This window comes from Panthera tigris, chromosome D1, assembly GCF_018350195.1.
Source record: "Panthera tigris isolate Pti1 chromosome D1, P.tigris_Pti1_mat1.1, whole genome shotgun sequence".
In the NCBI taxonomy this organism is placed as follows: Eukaryota; Metazoa; Chordata; class Mammalia; order Carnivora; family Felidae; genus Panthera; species Panthera tigris.
Window position 1 is genome coordinate 21,795,687 of NC_056669.1, and position 17,018 is coordinate 21,812,704.

A 17,018-nucleotide genomic window follows, 5' to 3' on the forward strand; every position below is an offset into this window, starting at 1 on the left:
CGGCACCGTGGCTGGGGCAGTGCGCAGAGGCTGTGGAGGGGCTTACGGCTCCCGGCCCGCGGGTCTCAGACCCAGGGGCTGGGCCCCGAGCCCCCCGCCCCGGTCCCAGTTGGGTCGCGCCATGCTGCGCTACCTGCTCAAAACACTGCTGCAGATGAACTTGTTCGCGGACTCCCTGGCGGGGGACATTTCCAACTCCAGTGACCTGCTCTTCGGCTTCAACTCCTCGGTAGCGGCGCTCAACCACAGCCTGCTGCCCCCCGGCGATCCCTCTTTCAACGGTAAGACCTTGCTCCATGGGGACCTCAGATCAAGGGATGGAGTAAGGTGGGATGGCGTCGTGGAAGGGGAGGTCAAAGAGCTCCTGTCCCAAAAACTGGGACCAAGCGGCGCCTCCTAGCGCCTCCTCCGGATTGGGGACCAGGGGATAATTTGGAGCTTCTAGCACCCGAGTGGAGGTATCGACGGAAGATCGAGGGCTTCGGAGGAGATGGCTGCTAAGTCCGTTGCTCTCCACCTGCCCCACCGACCGCCACTGCCGCCCCAAGTGAGGAGAACCGTGGCTGGTGACGGGCAGCTACGGAGCTTAGAGTGGCTGGGACGCACTGCAGGGAGGGCAGAGGAGGGAACGCGGTGGCCAAGCCGCGCCACTTAGTGACTCACCCAGGTAGCAAGTTTTCCTTCGGGACCCTAAGTTTTCCAAGAGCTCACTTAGGATTAGGGTGAGGAAGCTAAAATGTTGGGTGTGTTTATTACAGAGGGCGACAGACGCTGAGACCGTTTTAGGGAAACTCAGAAGTTTGCCCCTCAGAGGTGGAACTCACCCCGGCCCACCCCGCGGAACTGCGGCGGGCTGGCTGCGCCGGCGGCGAGGTCGTTACCGCTAATTACGGTGATTAATAAATGACTAGACAGCGCGCTCGCCCCTAGCGCGGCGGGGAGGCGGCCAGAGTTGATCTCCCGGAGTCTGGGGAGAGGCCCGATCGCGCCCCCTGCGGGCGGTGTCGGGAATCCCCCCGCTTTCCCGGACCTCTTTGCGGGTGATTTCCCCCGTGGTTCCTCCCTAGTCCCCATCCCTTGACATCCACCTACTCGAATCTAGGGGCAGCACGGTCCTGGAAACTCGAAGATGACGGTAAAGGAGACCTAGACAATGTGCATGTGTTTGTGTCTGGGGTACTCCAGGTGCTGGGGGAGGAGCCCCAGAGCCCTATTAGCATGATCATTAGCTATTCATTAGCTGCTGTCTGAGCCTCTCCTGAGACCGGGAATGACAGGGAAGAAATTCCAGGGAAAGGGCGCCTGCAGCTGTGTCTACAGGAATTAGGGGGAAAGGGCCGACCAGAAGGGTGTGGTATGTACACGAGGGAGCAGGGACGAAGAAAGTCGGAAATGAGCCGGAGGTCTCCAAATTCCTGACCCGCTGTAGATTCCCAGGAGGGTAGGCACAGAGAGAGCCCTTCTCACAGACGCCCCAGACACACCTCCGTTCCCCCAGCGCTCTTACGGTGTAGGTTCCACCACACACTGTCTCATTCAAGCTGGAAAATGTAAGGAGGTATGTAGGGAAGGTGTTGATGGCCACATTTTGCAAGTGAGGAAACAAATTCAGAAAAGATGAAAAGTACCCCAGGGGTCACAGAAGCAACGTCAAGCTTAGCAATAACAAACCTATTTCCAGTACACTCTAATGATTTGTGACGGGGAACAAAGGAATATTGGGGCCTGTTAGAATCTGAGTCAGGTACAGACTATAGTAGCCAAGATAAGCTAAGGTAGGCCAGGGAGGGAGAGCCCTCAAGTCATCACAGAATTGACATATATATTGAGCCTTCCCTCAATTGCTTTACATATATTATGATCTTAACACAACCCTGTCACTACTCCCATATTTAAAATAAATAAACTGAGACTCAAACAAATTCAATAATTTGCCCAAGTTCTTGCAGTCAGGAAGTGTCAAATCTGAGATCCCAGCCCTACTTGGTTCCACGACGACCCCTGAGCTCTTCACCACTCTAGTGTCGCTCAGGATGGAGGTCTGTCTAAACCGGACGGGGACGAGGTGCAGGGGAAGAGACCACCGAGAAGCAGAGATCTCCATTTGGAAGGAAGCAACCGGAGAAAAATTACTCCCTTCCCTAAGTAGGAGGGACACTAATCTGGTCCTAGCCAGTTAAATAAATTCTCCCCGGGACAGTACCAGCATGGGGCAACCTCCTTCCTGCCTAGTCTCCATAAGAACTTCTCAGGGTAGGGGTGGGGAAATGAAACCCCATCCCACACGAAGCGTGAAGCTACAGGGAGGTCCCTGCGGGTTTTGGAACAGAGTGGGAGGGGCGCGGGCGGGGAAGGGTAAGGTAGAGAACAGAAGCGGGGGTAGTCCCTGGTTATCGGAGGACACCAAATCACGCGAGGCAGCAGCGGCGCCTACTGGCCACCATGGGTTACGAATCCACTTCAGAAGAAGCTGGAAGTGTCTGAGCCTAATGGGTTCCAGGATCCTGGATCCCAAGGCAAGTGCAGAGGATGAAGCCAGCAGAAGTCTGTAGGCCAAGTGAGAGGCAGGAACAGAACATCCAGGTGAATGGATCTGATGAGACAGGAAGGAGAGGAATCCCTTCCCAGTGGTTCTTAGCCTCTATCTGTCGATCAACCTGTAGAATAATCTGTTGAAAACTTTGCACCTCTAGAAAAGGAGCCACTACTAACATTTTCACTACCATTTTCACTCAAGTCCTGTGACTCTACAGGTTTTTCCAAGCATGGTTGTCTGGGGTGTCAGTAAGAGGGGCACCTGGCTGGCTCAGTTGGGAGAGCAGGTGACTCTTGATCTCAAGGTTGTGAGTTGGAGCCCCATATTGGGCATTGAGTTTACTTAATAAAAAAAAAAATTTTTTTTTAAGAAATGAAAAAGAAGAAGAAGAAGGGCTCCATGTCCATTCATGGGCTCCAGATTAAGAACCCCTTCTAGTCCAGTCTCTAGTCCGATCACTCTCCTCTTACCTTTCCTAAGGGAGGGACTCCAGGCTTGTCCCCATTCTCCATTTTTATGACCCGCGGCCATGCAGAGGGCCAAGAAACAAGTGTTAGCTCTGGTGCAGGTCTTCAGGGGCAAGGACAATCTGAAAACCAGTGAGGGTGGGAGACTGAATAACAGTGGGCTGGAGGGGAAGCCCTGTCACTCAAACTTGGCCAGAGAGAAGGCTAGTGTCTGTCTTTGGGCAGCCTAGAAAGCCAGCCTAGGAGTTGGTGTCCTGATTCCTCTACCGATCTGCCTGTTTGTAAGGTGTGTCCTCACCAGCCCAAGAACGTGGGAGCGCCTTCCCAGAGGAGACAATGGACCCTACAGAGAAAGGGTGGGCAGGGTGGGCAGGAGTGGTTATTTTTCTCTCTGGAGCCTCAATCTCTCCCCTAATTTCCCGGTCTAAATGCTCTGTGCCAACACCCCTACTCTTAGCGTCAAGGGTCGAGCCGGAGGACGCGATGCCGCGCATCGTGGAGCAGCCGCCTGATCTGTTGGTCTCCAGAGGCGAGCCGGCCACTCTGCCCTGTCGCGCGGAGGGCCGGCCCCGGCCCAACATCGAGTGGTACAAGAATGGGGCGCGAGTGGCCACTGCGCGCGAGGACCCGCGCGCGCACCGCCTGCTGCTGCCCAGCGGGGCACTCTTCTTCCCGCGCATCGTTCACGGGCGCCGCGCGCGGCCCGACGAAGGTGTCTACACTTGCGTGGCGCGCAACTACCTGGGGGCAGCGGCTAGTAGAAATGCCTCGCTAGAAGTGGCAGGTGAGAGTCCGCACTGTCCGTTGGTTGCTTCCCCAGCCTAGGGGAGGCGGGAGGGCACCAGATAATCCGATCAAGAACCAGCCCGATCTCAGCTCCTTCAACATCTTCTTTGGAGACCGTGACCTTTGGTCTCTAACATCCATGCCTTGACGGGAGGGAGGAAGTGGCCCTGGTATTTTGGCCCCTGGGCAAGAGTTCCCGTCTTTGGTGATACAGCCCTCCCCAAAACAATTGCCTTGTGTCTTAACCCAGTTACTCCCGTTTATTCCCCTGGTCATTCATTCTCACTGTCTCTTTGTCTCTGTCTCTGTCCTTGTCTGTCTGTCTCTCTTTACAGTCCTCCGTGATGATTTCCGGCAGTCTCCTGGGAACGTGGTGGTGGCAGTGGGAGAGCCAGCGGTAATGGAATGTGTGCCTCCCCGTGGCCACCCGGAGCCTTCCGTGTCTTGGAAGAAGGACAGTGCAAGACTCAAGGAGGAGGAGGGAAGGATCACGGTGAGGAGGCGTGTCCTGGCTAGGGATCTGACTAAGGGCCAGGGCCAGAGCCATCATGAGAGGTGGGACCACAGGTTAGGGGGCTGGGTATGTCTCAAAGGAGGAAGCAGTGAATCTCAGGGTCTTGGAGGGGCGAGGAATAATGTCTTAGATGTGATAAGGCAGGAGATTTAAGGTCAGGGTATCAGCTGACCAGAGGCTGAGAGGCAGCTATTAAGTAAGGGATAAGTTAAGGATGGATAGGAAGAAACTGGTATGAATTAGGTGGGGAGCAAGATGCCCCAGGGACTTGTGGGAGGTGGTTTGGGCTGTGGGAACAAACACAGACCTGAGCCCCACCTTGGGTAAATCACTTAAGGATTCCTTATCTGATAAGTGAGTCAACTTTACAGGTTTTCATTAGTTTACTAGGAGGATCAAATAAATAAATATACTTTGATGGTTACAAAAGACCAAAGTTACCATTATTACTCTGCAGATTCGTGGAGGGAAGCTGATGATGTCACATACACTCAAGAGTGATGCAGGGATGTATGTGTGTGTGGCCTCCAACATGGCAGGAGAACGGGAGAGTGGGGCAGCCGAACTTGTGGTCCTGGGTAGGCACAGGGAGTTTGGGAATTATGGGGGTGTACAGCCTGGGCAGTAAGAAGCTGTGCAGATCCCTTGATGATTCACTCATTCCCGATCCATAGAGCGACCCTCATTCCTGCGTAGACCTGTGAATCAGGTGGTCCTGGCAGATGCCCCCGTGGATTTCCCATGTGAGGTGCAAGGAGATCCCCCGCCTCGTCTAAGATGGCGCAAGGAAGATGGGGAACTACCCACAGGCAGGTGAGAAGCCCCCTCCTCCTGCCTGTAAGGAGACCCAACCACTCAAGAGCACATCCTGCCCTAGAAAAGGGACAGGCAGACACCCTCTCACTTGACAGCTCAGAGAAATCTGTTACCCTGGAGCCTGTGGCCCCTCCCCTCTCCAGTCCCCAGCTCCTTTTATGGGTCCATGGGTACCAGCCTCTGTCCCTGTTGAGGCCTACCTTGTCTTTACGTACCCTGATCCTGGTGTCTGTCTGGGGGAGAGAGAAGGGGTCTCTAGCTGTGGCCAACCCATTCTGGGGGTGGGGAGTGGAGCAGGTATGAGATACGGAGCGACCACAGCCTTTGGATCAGGCGTGTGAGTGCGGACGATGAGGGGACGTACACCTGTGTGGCTGAGAACAGCGTGGGCCGTGCCGAAGCATCTGGCTCCCTCAGTGTTCACGGTGAGGGCCGGCCTGGGACTGTCAGAAGCAGGGATGAAATGAGGGACCAGGGAGGATGGGATGAAGAGGAGAATGAGGGACAAAGGACAGAATGGGAGATATGGTGGTGGTGGGGGATCCCTTGACACTTCTAGAAGGAGAGAGCTGAACAGGCTTGAACAAGAGATGGATATCTGCTCTTAGTTAAGCCAAGCTTGGGCTTCTCTCTCCTGTTCCCTCAGTCTCCCTTCTGAGTACCCTGACTCCCTGTTCCTTTATCCCCTCCCCCTTCCCAGTCCCTCCCCAGCTGGTCACCCAGCCCCAGGACCAGATGGCAGCTCCTGGAGAGAGCGTGGCTTTCCAATGCGAGACCAAAGGAAACCCCCCACCTGCCATCTTCTGGCAGAAGGAGGGAAGTCAAGTAGGTGGCCAGCTGCATGGTGGGCCTTCCCACAATCTTCTCCTCTGGGTCTTAGCCTCCCTGCTTCTGTATTCTCTGCACACTTCTCTCTGTTTTACCTTTGGTCCTCCCAGAAACGCTTGCAGGTTATTTGGGTGGGTCAAATAAGATAATGAATATAAAAGGGCTAGCTAACATACTGAACACTTTAAAAAAAAAACAAAACTGATAATATGTTTAGGTGAAAGGAAATAGTCCTGTATGGTAATTCCTTGGAGAATCCTTCTATTTTAGGCAAGGTTGCCCTGAGGATGTAGCACATCCACTTGGATGCCTCCTCTCCCAGACCCCTGGGGTCTGGGCTTTAATATGCTGCTCTGGAAAGTGTGTACTGTACCAAAGCTGCTCAGCGAACAGCATTACTTGCTCATCATTTTACAAGGGACTTCCACCAGGGGGAGCTCACAGGCACCCCTCTCCAATCTTCGGCAACAAATTGCTGATTGCACAACAGGAAGGAACATTAACTTAAGTTACAACACGAGTCCCGCCCACTAGGTGAAAGGTGGGCATTTTGCTCCTAGGAAGCAGGGTCAGTATAATAAAATAAGTCTGCCTAACTCCACCTCCCTGGAAAACCAGCTCTCCCACTACCTCATTTCAAATCCACAGCCACAATTTTCCAATATCTTCTCTAGCATCTGGGATTGCTGTATTTTAAATGAATAAAAATGCTGGTGGTAGTAGAGGGTGGGAGTAGGTATCCATCAGGGGATCAGCCTGGTGCCATTTACCTGTGACCCAACCACCTTCCCTACCTTCCATGTATCTAGGTAACGTAAAATGTTAAAGCCAGAAAGAAGGGGAAAGTTTTTGACAACTATCACACAATGTATTAAAAGATTTTCATATGTTTAATCATTTAATCCTCATGACTATCCTCATGACTATCAACTTTGTGGAAACTGGGGCTCAGGAAGGTTAAATAGGTTGCTCAGAGTTTCCCAACTAGTAATCACAAAGCTGGGAAGTGCACCCCAATATCATCTCATAAAATTTCCACATTTTTGTGAGTGAATCTAACTATTTTGCCCAAGGTCATATAACTGGCTGGGGACAGTATGAACTAGAACCTTAGGGATTCTCTGAATTCGGGGGTTTGATGGGAATGGGGATCTCTCTGCCAGCTGCCTGTTCATTCCTTATCTTGGTTCCTTGCTTTGTCCACAGGTCCTGCTTTTCCCCAGTCAGCCACTTCAGCCCAAGGGGCGCTTCTCAGTCTCTCCCAGAGGCCAGCTCAACATTACTGATGTGCAGAGTGGGGACGCTGGCTACTATGTGTGTCAGGCTGTTAGTGTGGCCGGCAGCATCCTGGCCAAGGCCCTGTTGGAGGTAAAAGCAGGTAAGTGCTCATGGAGAGAGGCCTGGCCCCATGGCCTGGAAGGAAATCATGGCTTAAGGACATCTGTTTTTCTTGGGTTCTGTATCATATGTCTGCAAGGGGAGGGGTGTGTTCCTGAGACATGGCCTTGAAGTTAGGAAATCAGCTACTGAAGCCAATAATAGATGGCTGGTTCCAGGCAGAGACTACAGATGGTTATCGAAACCCTTCCAATCTCCAGGGGAAGGAGGGCTGAAGGAGCAGAGAAGGAGGACAAGGGTCTGGTTTCCTGAACCCAGGATCCTCTCCTGAGGTGCCCAAGTTCTTCCTCTCTCAGCCTCCTCCTTGGACGGGCTGCCTCCCATCATCCTCCAGGGACCAGCCAATCAGACGCTGGCACTTGGCTCCTCTGTGTGGCTGCCATGCAGAGTGACTGGGAACCCTCAACCTAGCATCCAGTGGAAGAAGGACGGGCAGTGGCTGCAGGGGGACGACGTGCAACTCAATCTAATGGCCAACGGTACCCTATACATCGCCAGGGTGCAGGTGAGTCTCACCCCTGGGCCCTGAGTAACCGAGAATGGCCACACAGTCCGCGTGCCCAAATCTCGGAAGTACCCTCTGGGATTAACTCCATTTCTACTCCTCTGCTTAGACCGTCTAAAGTGTACAGTGCCCTCCCCACCCTTCTGTATACCCACCGCCACCCCCTCGCCCTACCTTGATCCACTCTGTTTGCCAGTCCTCTACCCTCTCCTGCAGGAGATGGACATGGGTTTCTACAGCTGTGTGGCCAAGAGTTCCACAGGGGAGGCCACATGGAGTAGCTGGCTTAGGAGGCGGGGTGAGTTTTGTTTGTCCCCTTACTTTGCCAGCACCTTCATCCAAACTTGCTTCGAAGGTACTCAGTACCTCCCTGAGCCCCAGAACTGATTTATCTTCCAAATGCCATGGCCATGGTGGTGAGGAGGAGCTTGACAGAAGTGATGCCCTTGGGAGGCAGATGTGAGGAGGGATCAGTTCAGTAACCACATCCCCGTCTCCACCATTACAAATGCCACAGCCCCAGAGCTTCTCTGGGAAGGAGGCGGGTGACGCAGGTGCCGTCCCTTTCCCATCCTTCTACTGAAAGATTATCGCCTCACTGCAGAGGACTGGGGAGTTTCATCAGAGCCCCCTACGGAGCCCAGTACCCCTCCAGGGCCTCCCTCTCAGCCACTGGTCACTGAGATCACCAAGAACAGCATTACCCTGACCTGGAAGCCCAACCCGCAGGCCGGGGCCACAGTCACCTCTTACGTGATAGAGGCCTTCAGGTATGGAGAAAATGTTGAAAGCAAACCTGGGAAGTTGGAAGAAGGGAATCTTATGTCCTTAGGGTCTTTGCTATGGTGGGGAGAGTTTTGCCAGTTCCCTCTCCCAGGGCAAGGAGATAGTAGGGGGCCACAGAGAATGGATGAGGGGTCCCCAGGCTCAGACAAGTCTGTCACCCCATTCCTGTTGCAGCCAAGCAGCTGGCAACACGTGGCGGACAGTGGCAGATGGCGTGCAGCTGGAGACACACACTGTCAGCGGTCTGCAGCCCAACACCATCTATCTGTTCCTGGTACGAGCTGTGGGAGCCTGGGGCCTCAGTGAGCCCAGCCCCGTCTCTGAGCCTGTCCGCACCCGGGGTGAGTAGGGCCAGAGTCCCTGGCTCAAGGCTATGGCATGAAATGCTGCAGAGCACGCCTCCCCCCAAACCACGGGAGCACAGCCACTCTCTTCTGCTGTGTCATGTCTCTACTGTGGCCCAGCCTGGAGTAGGTCAGGCCTCCCTCTCATCTAGGGACAAGAGAAGAGGGGAGAGAGGGAAACTTGGTCATCCTGGTAGCCCCTCACTCCTGAGCCTTTTACCCACAGATAACGTAGCTTATGAGGACTAGAAGGGACACTGGAGAGTTCATCTTCATGTTAGACATGAGGAACTGAGGTCTTTAAAGGCTACATATGTGGTTATGCAGAAAGTAGATTCACATTCGCTGGACACACAGGCCCACCTCTGGAAGCTATTCCCCTGACCAGCCCCCTCCTGATGCTGGGGTGTGCTCTGGAGGACTGAGGATACAGTCTGTACAGCACACTTTCAGTCTGACTCTATCCTTGGTGGCCCTTGCTGAGTGGGCTTTTTGGTCAATAGACAGCAACCCATCCAGGCCAGTGGAGGACCCATGGAGAGGCCAGAGGGGACTGGCTGAAGTGGCCGTGCGTATGCAGGAGCCCATAGTCCTTGGGCCCCGGACCTTGCAGGTGTCCTGGACTGTGAGTGTGGCATGGGGACGAGGTTAAGGGCAGGGACGATGATGGGGGTGGTAGAGATCTCCAAGAATGGGTACGGGAAAGTGGGAAGTGAGTGGCTGGGAAAGACAGGTAAGTGGAGGAGGGACAGGACCTGGAGGACTTGTGTGGTCCTTACCTCTCCTTCTGGTATGCTTTGTCCTGTCTCCTGTAGGTAGATGGCCCAGTCCAGCTGGTGCAAGGTTTCCGAGTGTCTTGGAAGGTAGCAGGCCCTGATGGGGGACACTGGACAGTACTGGACCTACAGTCCCCAAGCCAGCAAAGTACTGTGCTAAGAGGACTCCCCCCAGGGACCCAAATTCAGGTCAAGGTGCAAGCCCAAGGCCAGGAGGGGCTGGGGCCTGAAAGTCCCTTCATGACCAGAAGCATTCCTGAGGAGGGTAAGGGAGGTGGTGCACAGAGCTGATGAATAGACAACAGGAAAGAGGGAGTGGGGGAGGATAAAGGTTTGCGGGGGGAGAGCAAGGGGAGTTGTGGGAAGAAAAGATACCTCCCTTCCCTAAGATGTCAACCTGGGAGGGGGCAGGTTGGGGCAGGAAGGGTAGCTGGCATGACTGTGTCTTTCTCACCATGCTCTACCCTGGCCCAGCCCCCAGTGGACCCCCCCAGGGAGTGACAGTAGCCCTGGGGGGTGAAGGCAACAGCAGTGTCACAGTGTCCTGGGAACCTCCACTCCCTTCCCAGCAAAATGGGATCATCAAGGAATACCAGGTACAGGGTTTGAGAAGGGACTGGGGAGGGGAGGGAGAGGGAGGACCTAGGGGCTAGGATTAGGGAGGAGGAAACCCAGGACTGGCTTTGGGGTTGGAGATGAGGTTGGGGGAAAGCAGAGAGGTTTCAAGAGTATCCTTCCAGGCTGAACGATGCCTGGCTAAGCCCCCTCTACCATTCAGAGCTTCAAGTTTCCACGTGAGGCCAGGATCCCATTTCAGACTCTCTGAACCCGGGTCTCGTCTCCCCAGATATGGTGCCTGGGCAATGAGAGTCGCTTCCACCTCAACCGGTCTGCGGCAGGCTGGGCACGCTCCGCGGTGCTCCGGGGACTGCTGCCCGGTGTTCTCTACCGGACCCAGGTCGCGGCGGCCACCAGCGTGGGCGTGGGCGTGGCCAGTGCCCCGGTGTCAGTGCAACTGCGTGAGTCCAGGGGTGGGAGTGGGGGTGGGGGTGGGTGCGCTGGGGAGCTGAAGTGGGGTCCTAGTGTAACCGTGCCTGCGGGGTCAGGGATGACCCCTTCCTCGCTCCCGGGTTTCCAGGCCCCTAGTCCCCTCACCTCTCTGACCCCTACAGCTTCCCCGCCGGGATTGGAGCCTGGGCTCGAGGTGGGCCCGGGGCTGGCGGAGCGGCTGGCGAGGGTGCTGCGGGAGCCTGCCTTCCTCGCGGGCAGCGGCGCCGCGTGCGGGGCGCTGCTCCTCGGGCTCTGCGGCGTCCTCTACCGGCGCCGGAGGCAGCGCAAGGAGCTCAGTCACTACACGGGTGAGCGGGACCTGGGGGCCTGCGCGGGCCGAGAGGCGCACTTGGGCTTTGGGAAGACCGAGAGGAGCGCCTTGGAGTGGGCGGAGCCTGGAGGGAGGGAGGCGGGCGGAACCGAGAGCGGGACGGGAGGGGCTCACGGCTCGGTGAGTAGGGGGCGGGGGGGGGGGTCAGAAGGAAGGGGTCGCACTACAGCTCAGCCCCTTGCAGAGGGGCAGGGTACGCAAAGATGGGGCAGGGAGCCGACGGGACTGGGGGAACGGCGGGGCCCGTACCTGAATCTGGGGAGAGGGGTAAAATTTCCCCCTAAGATGCCTCGATAAGACAGCGGGCTTTGCCATCCGTCTCTGTATAGAAGGGGCAATTCTGGAGAGGGGGAAAACTCACTTCCTGAAAGGCGGGTCCTAGCAGCAGGTGGGTGGCCAGGATCCTGGACGTTAAATTGTGGGGCGGGATCTGGGTGGAAAGGTGGGGCCCCGCTGAGAGGGGCGACTTGATTTCTGCTGCTCCCCCATAAGGGGCGTATCTGGAGAGATTCAGAGGTCTCTGAGATCAGGGGGCCCCCCCATCTTGGCTACACATAAGAATCACTTGGGAACTTTAGAAAAATACTGATGCTTGAGTCCCACTCCTAGAAATTCTGAGGAAATTGGTCCAGGGTACAGGTTGAGTGGTGGAATTGGGACCAGGGCCAAGAAGGGGACAAGAATGTGAGTATTTCTGACCCTTTCTCCATTTACCCTCCTCTTTCTCCCATGGATTTCTTTTCGGAAGCCTCCTTTGCCTACACACCTGCAGGTAAGATATCTCTGCTCCAGTGGGGTTCAGACCCCAAGTACGGGCCCTTCTCTCACTCAGTGTCCCCCTCATCTTCCCCAGTGTCCTTCCCACACTCAGAGGGCCTCTCTGGAGCCAGTTCCAGGTAATCCTCTTAATTCATCTCTCAAGGATAATCTCCTCCCTCAAGAGACTATTCTCCTTCCTCCCCAGGCCTCAGTGCCTCCCCACGCTGCCTCCCACCTGTCACCCCCAAATTCTCCATCACTGCCCTAGGACTCCTGGTTACTCTTACTTACTCTTACATTCGCTGGCTCTCAGTCCCCAGCGTTCACGTGCTTTCCCTCAGGCCACCCATGGGCCTTGGCCCCGCCCCCTACCCATGGCTAGCAGACTCGTGGCCCCACCCATCTCGAAGCCCCTCAGCCCCGGAGCCCAGGGGAAGCTGCTGCCCCAGCAATCCTGACCCAGATGACAGATATTACAATGGTGAGGAGTTCTAATTCTCTCAGGGGCCCACCTGGCCCCCAACACCCTTCTCTCCTCTCAACCTACTGGGGCAAACTGAAGGGAGCCGAGGATTGCCAGTCTTCCTGAGGTTGGTCAGTCCTTGGGGAAGATGTGAGTTGGGGGAGCCTCTCTCATGCCTAACCTTCACCCCGGTTTGGAAGTAAGGTTTGGGAAGGGGGAGAAGTTGGTCCGGTGGGATCTCCTTTTGCCCTCCATTCTCCTGTTGTCCGCTATTTTTCTGTCTCTGCCCCCTGCCCCTTGCCTCCCCCCCTGGCCTCCCTCTTTCTCCTCCTCAGAAGCAGGAATCTCCTTGTACCTGGCTCAGACGGCCCGGGGTCCTGCCGCCCCGACTGAGGGTCCTGTCTACAGCACCATTGACCCAGCTGGGGAGGAGCTGCAGACCTTCCATGGGGGATTCCCCCCAAATCCCTCAGGGGATCCAGGCACCTGGAGCCAGTATGCTCCTCCAGAATGGAGCCAGGGGAACAGTGGTATGACTGTAGTTCCAGATCCCCCCCCCCTCTTTTAGCTCTGAGCAGAGGATCCCCAAAGAATATCCTCTACCGTTCCCCTCTGGGACCTAGCCCAGCACTTTTTTTCTGACATTTCTCATCTGCCTCCTATCTTGGTGTGTCCCCATCCTACCCTCCTCAGGAGCCAGGGGAGGCAAAGTAAAGCTTCTGGGAAAACCTGTGCAGATGCCCTCTCTCAACTGGCCAGAAGCCCTGCCACCACCTCCCCCTTCCTGTGAACTGAGCTGCCTAGAGGGGCCTGAGGAGGAGCTGGAGGGCGGGTAAGGATGTGCCCTGCTACGGATGCCCTATACAGATGGGACTGCAGGGTCTCCTGCAGGGGGAGGGCAGAGGTGCTGGGAGAGGAAGGGAAGAGGGCAACTGGAAGGCCAAGGGGAGGTATGGAAGCTACTCAGTCACCCCTGTTTGCCCCCAGCTCAGAGCCAGAAGAGTGGTGTCCACCAATGCCTGAGAGGAGCCACCTGGCAGAGCCCAGCTCCAGTGGAGGGTGCTTGGTCCCTCCGTCCCAAGGGGAAGCCCCCTCTCCCACATCTTCCTATGGACAGCAGTCCACAGCCACTCTTACCCCCTCACCTCCTGACCCTCCCCAGCCCCCCACTGACATCCCCCATCTCCACCAGATGCCCAGGTAGGGAGGTATATGATGCCTTGCACATTATAAGCCCTGGGTACATATCTATGGAGTGGATGACTGGATGGATAGATGAATGGATGGATGGATGGATGAATCTGGGACGCAGAGGTCTCATGGCCACGTCACAGTGGAAGTGTGATTTGGGAAGGAACGTGGAGGCTGACAAGGTCTCTCACTCCCTTCAGACTGTTTCTCCATTGGACTGGTTCTGCAAGCTTCTTGGGCATTTCAAAGACATGGCTCTCCTCATACTTCACTAGCTGGGGAGCCTTGTTGGGGGCAGGCTGTGCCTTATTCGTCTGAGTGTCTAGCACATGGTAGGCACTTAGCGTTTGTCGCATGAACAAATGCTGAGGCCTCATGTCATTGCAGGAGGGTGCCCCTTGGTCCAAGTTCCCCTCTCAGTGTATCCCAGCCCACTCTGAGTAGCCATGAAGGGAGGCCTGCTGGCCTGGGTGCTGGACCCACAGCCTCCCATCACCTCAGCCCCAGCCCTGTCCCTAGTACAGCCAGCAGTGCCCCAGGTGAGTCTGCAGAAGCCTTAACCTGCTCCTACTTCTCCATACCCTTCGGAAGCTTCTTTCTTCTTAACCCTCAAGCCTGTTTCCTGATCCTCTGTCTCACCTGCTCTTCCTGTCCCCTAATGCTACAGGGAGAACCCGGCAGGTGCCTGGGGAGATGACTCCTCCACTTCAAGTGCCCCGTGCCCGAATCCGGAAACCCAAGGCTGTTCCCTACCGACGGGAGCACAGTCCTGGGGGTGAGGGTGCCAGGGGCCTGAGAGATGGTGAAAGGAGGGGGAACAGGCAGGAAACCAAGGGTGAGCTCTGCTTGGGGGGGGGGGTGGTGCTGGAGGAGGAAGCACGTGCACCCAAATCTTGGGCTGTTCAGTCGCAGCCTCCTGGTGCCAGGGAGTAGGAGTGGGAGGAAGACTGGTATCGGGAGGAGCGGGAGACTCTGCTGAAAACAGGTCTCTCCCCAGACTTGCCCCCGCCACCCTTGCCGCCACCAGAGGAAGAGGCAAGCTGGGCCACAGGGCTGAGGGCAGCAGGCAGCATGTCCTCCTTGGAACGGGAACGGGAGCGCAGTGGAGAGAGGAGAATGGTGCAGGCCGGGCCCTTGGGGGCCCAGCGGGGTCCCTACCTGGATGGTAAGGAGGGCCAGGAAAGGCCAGAAGGTCATCCCTACCCAAGAAGGTGGGACTGGCGGCTAGTGTAGTACAGCCATGAAGGACTAATGTTCACCCAGCTCACCCCTCGTCTTCAGCGGGGTTCGTGCACTTGATCAAATCCTACACATGTCTCTGTAGCTCTCTCTGGGAAAGATCCCCAGAAGTTGCCAAGTTGTATAGTTTCCCAGGACTGAAGCCCAGAAGAGGCAAGAGTGGGGCTCCGTGTTCTGTCCCTCCTTTCCCAAGGCTCCCTCTGCCCGGGAGCTCCCTCTGGGTGTCTGAGCAGGTGCTATGTCAAGGCCATGTGCTGGGTGTTCTATGTCTCCTCAGCCCCCAGAAGGGCCTGGGCCCTATGCCTGTCCTCCACCCTCCTTCCAGATCTGGGATTGCGGTCAAGGTGGTACAGTGGGCAAACAGTGACGTTCTGCTCTCTGCCCGGGCCTGGTGGCCCTTCTCTCTTGTGCTGCAGAAGAGGCCTGGCTCCCTTACAGCCGACCCAGCTTCCTGTCCCGGGGCCAGGGCACCAGCACCTGTTCCACAGCTGGCAGCAACTCCTCCAGAGGCTCCAGCAGCTCCCGAGGCTCCCGGGGCCCTGGACGGAGCCGGAGCCGGAGCCGGAGCCAAAGACCAGGACGGAAACGCGGAGAGGTGGGGGCTGGGGTAGGCAAACTATGGGAGACGAGAAGACTAGGAGGGGCGAGCCAAGGGATGATTGGAAACAGGAAAGGAGAGAAGGGCTTTCTGAGCAAGTGTCAAAAAGGAGGGGACCCAGTGGGTGAGGGGGAAGGGAGGGATCCTGGAGAACAGGTGACAAAGGGTGAGGACAAGGTGATATGTGGAGGAGCCTGGGCTCTCCAGAGGAGAGTGGGTTCAGGAGGAGGGCTGAGGAGAAAAGAGGCACGTCCCCCACTATAGCCTGTTTGCCAGGGCCTAGGGCCTTGCAAACTAGCCTCTTTCTCTCTCTAGGAACCAAGATGACCCTGGATGAGGCTATCAGGAGTTCCACGGGGAAGGGCTTGTCCCTGGGCCGGGAGCCTTGGATGGGAGCCCCTCCCCCTGGTAAATGGGTGTGAGCAGAGAGGAGCAGGGGGGGCCCTCTTCCCTCCCAGCAATGATGCTTAAAAGCCAGAGAGCCAGCTCTTCCTACCAGAAACTTTCCACCTCTTTCTACCTGAAACTCATGTGTAAAAGGGACAAATAAAAAGAGTCTGTTCAGAGCTCTGGGCCCTGCTTGTCTGGTTTCATGCGGGGCATGGGGAAGAAAGACTGTGAGACAGTGTAGATCAAGGCACTCGCTTGAAACTCTTCTGTCAAAAGCACCAGCTGAGGACAGGGGCTAAGAGATGCTGGCCTGGCCTGCCTCCTGAAGGAGCTGAAACTTGTCCCACCTTCAGACAACTAAGCCAGGCTCTCCCTTGGTGCCCTCCTCTGGGGTCTATCTCTTCTCTAGGGGGAAATATGCCCCTAACAATAATAATACAAAAAAGGAGTTGGGGCACCTTGGTGGCTCAGTCGGTTAGGCATCCAACTTTGGGTCAGGTCATGATCTCATGGTTCGTGGGTTCGAGTCCTGCATCAGGCTCTGTGCTGATAGCTTAAAGCCTGAAGCCCACTTCAGATTCTGTGTCTCCCTCTCTATCTGCCCCTCCCCCATTCACACTCCGTCTGTCTGTCACTCTCTCAAAAATAAATAAACATTAAAAAAAATTTAAAAAAATAATAGAAAGGAGTTGATGGGGGAAACCCCAGCCAAGAAGGGAAAACAGGCTTTTGTCAGGCTCCCTGACCCTGGATGTGTGCAAACAGATACCTCCTGGCCAGGAGAGACCCTAATGTGATGGGTTTGGCTGACACAGGATTTTTTAAAATATTGGCCCCGAATGCCATAGTGACCATTGCTCCCCCACCCACAGCCCATGCCACTCACTGGTTTTCTGTGGTTTGTTTCCTTCTCATTTTTTCACCCCCAGGCTCAGGAACTGCTCTGGGCTCTCAGGGGATGGCCACTACTCCCCACCCCCACCCCAAGCCCAGGCCTCTGACCTCTCCTGCCACTTTGACCTAAGTGTGCACAAATCCCTTTTTCTCCTTTGGTCTGGCAAACAGGGTTGGAATGTTTTCAAAAGGAATTTTACCAGGAAACTAAAAGAAAAACAAAATCCAAAAAAGGAAAAGCAAATAGAGAGGAACGGATATGTATCCGGAGCACTGATTTCTCATCCTGAGATTATGACATTCCAGACGAGACGGGCCGGTTTAAGGTAGTTCAGGCAGCACCGTGT

General features: G+C 55.7%; 1 protein-coding gene across 1 annotated transcript; it reads left to right on the forward strand.

The window, feature by feature from the left end:
• Positions 1-121: 121 nt before the first annotated feature.
• ROBO3 (roundabout guidance receptor 3) lies at positions 122-15,925 on the forward strand. Its single transcript, XM_042959273.1, has 28 exons — positions 122-281; positions 3,461-3,787; positions 4,125-4,282; positions 4,761-4,881; positions 4,978-5,116; positions 5,417-5,544; positions 5,820-5,944; positions 7,154-7,325; positions 7,642-7,850; positions 8,067-8,148; positions 8,455-8,620; positions 8,811-8,977; positions 9,484-9,605; positions 9,796-10,021; positions 10,231-10,352; positions 10,604-10,775; positions 10,929-11,114; positions 11,886-11,909; positions 11,991-12,033; positions 12,238-12,377; positions 12,695-12,889; positions 13,053-13,191; positions 13,347-13,559; positions 13,938-14,089; positions 14,218-14,325; positions 14,548-14,715; positions 15,206-15,384; positions 15,703-15,925. Exons 1-28 carry the CDS (start codon positions 122-124, stop codon positions 15,712-15,714), a joined length of 4,155 nt encoding a protein of 1,384 aa, XP_042815207.1. The 3' UTR covers positions 15,715-15,925.
• The last annotated feature ends 1,093 nt before the right edge of the window (positions 15,926-17,018 follow it).

Coding starts and splice junctions, on each gene's coding strand:
- ROBO3 (XM_042959273.1), top strand. CDS start 122: ATGCTGCGCTACCTGCTCAAAACACTGCTGCAGATGAACTTGTTCGCG. Junction 10,022..10,230: donor CAGAAGCATTCCTGAGGAGG/GTAAGGGAGGTG, acceptor ACCCTGGCCCAG/CCCCCAGTGGACCCCCCCAG. Junction 11,910..11,990: donor CTTTGCCTACACACCTGCAG/GTAAGATATCTC, acceptor CATCTTCCCCAG/TGTCCTTCCCACACTCAGAG.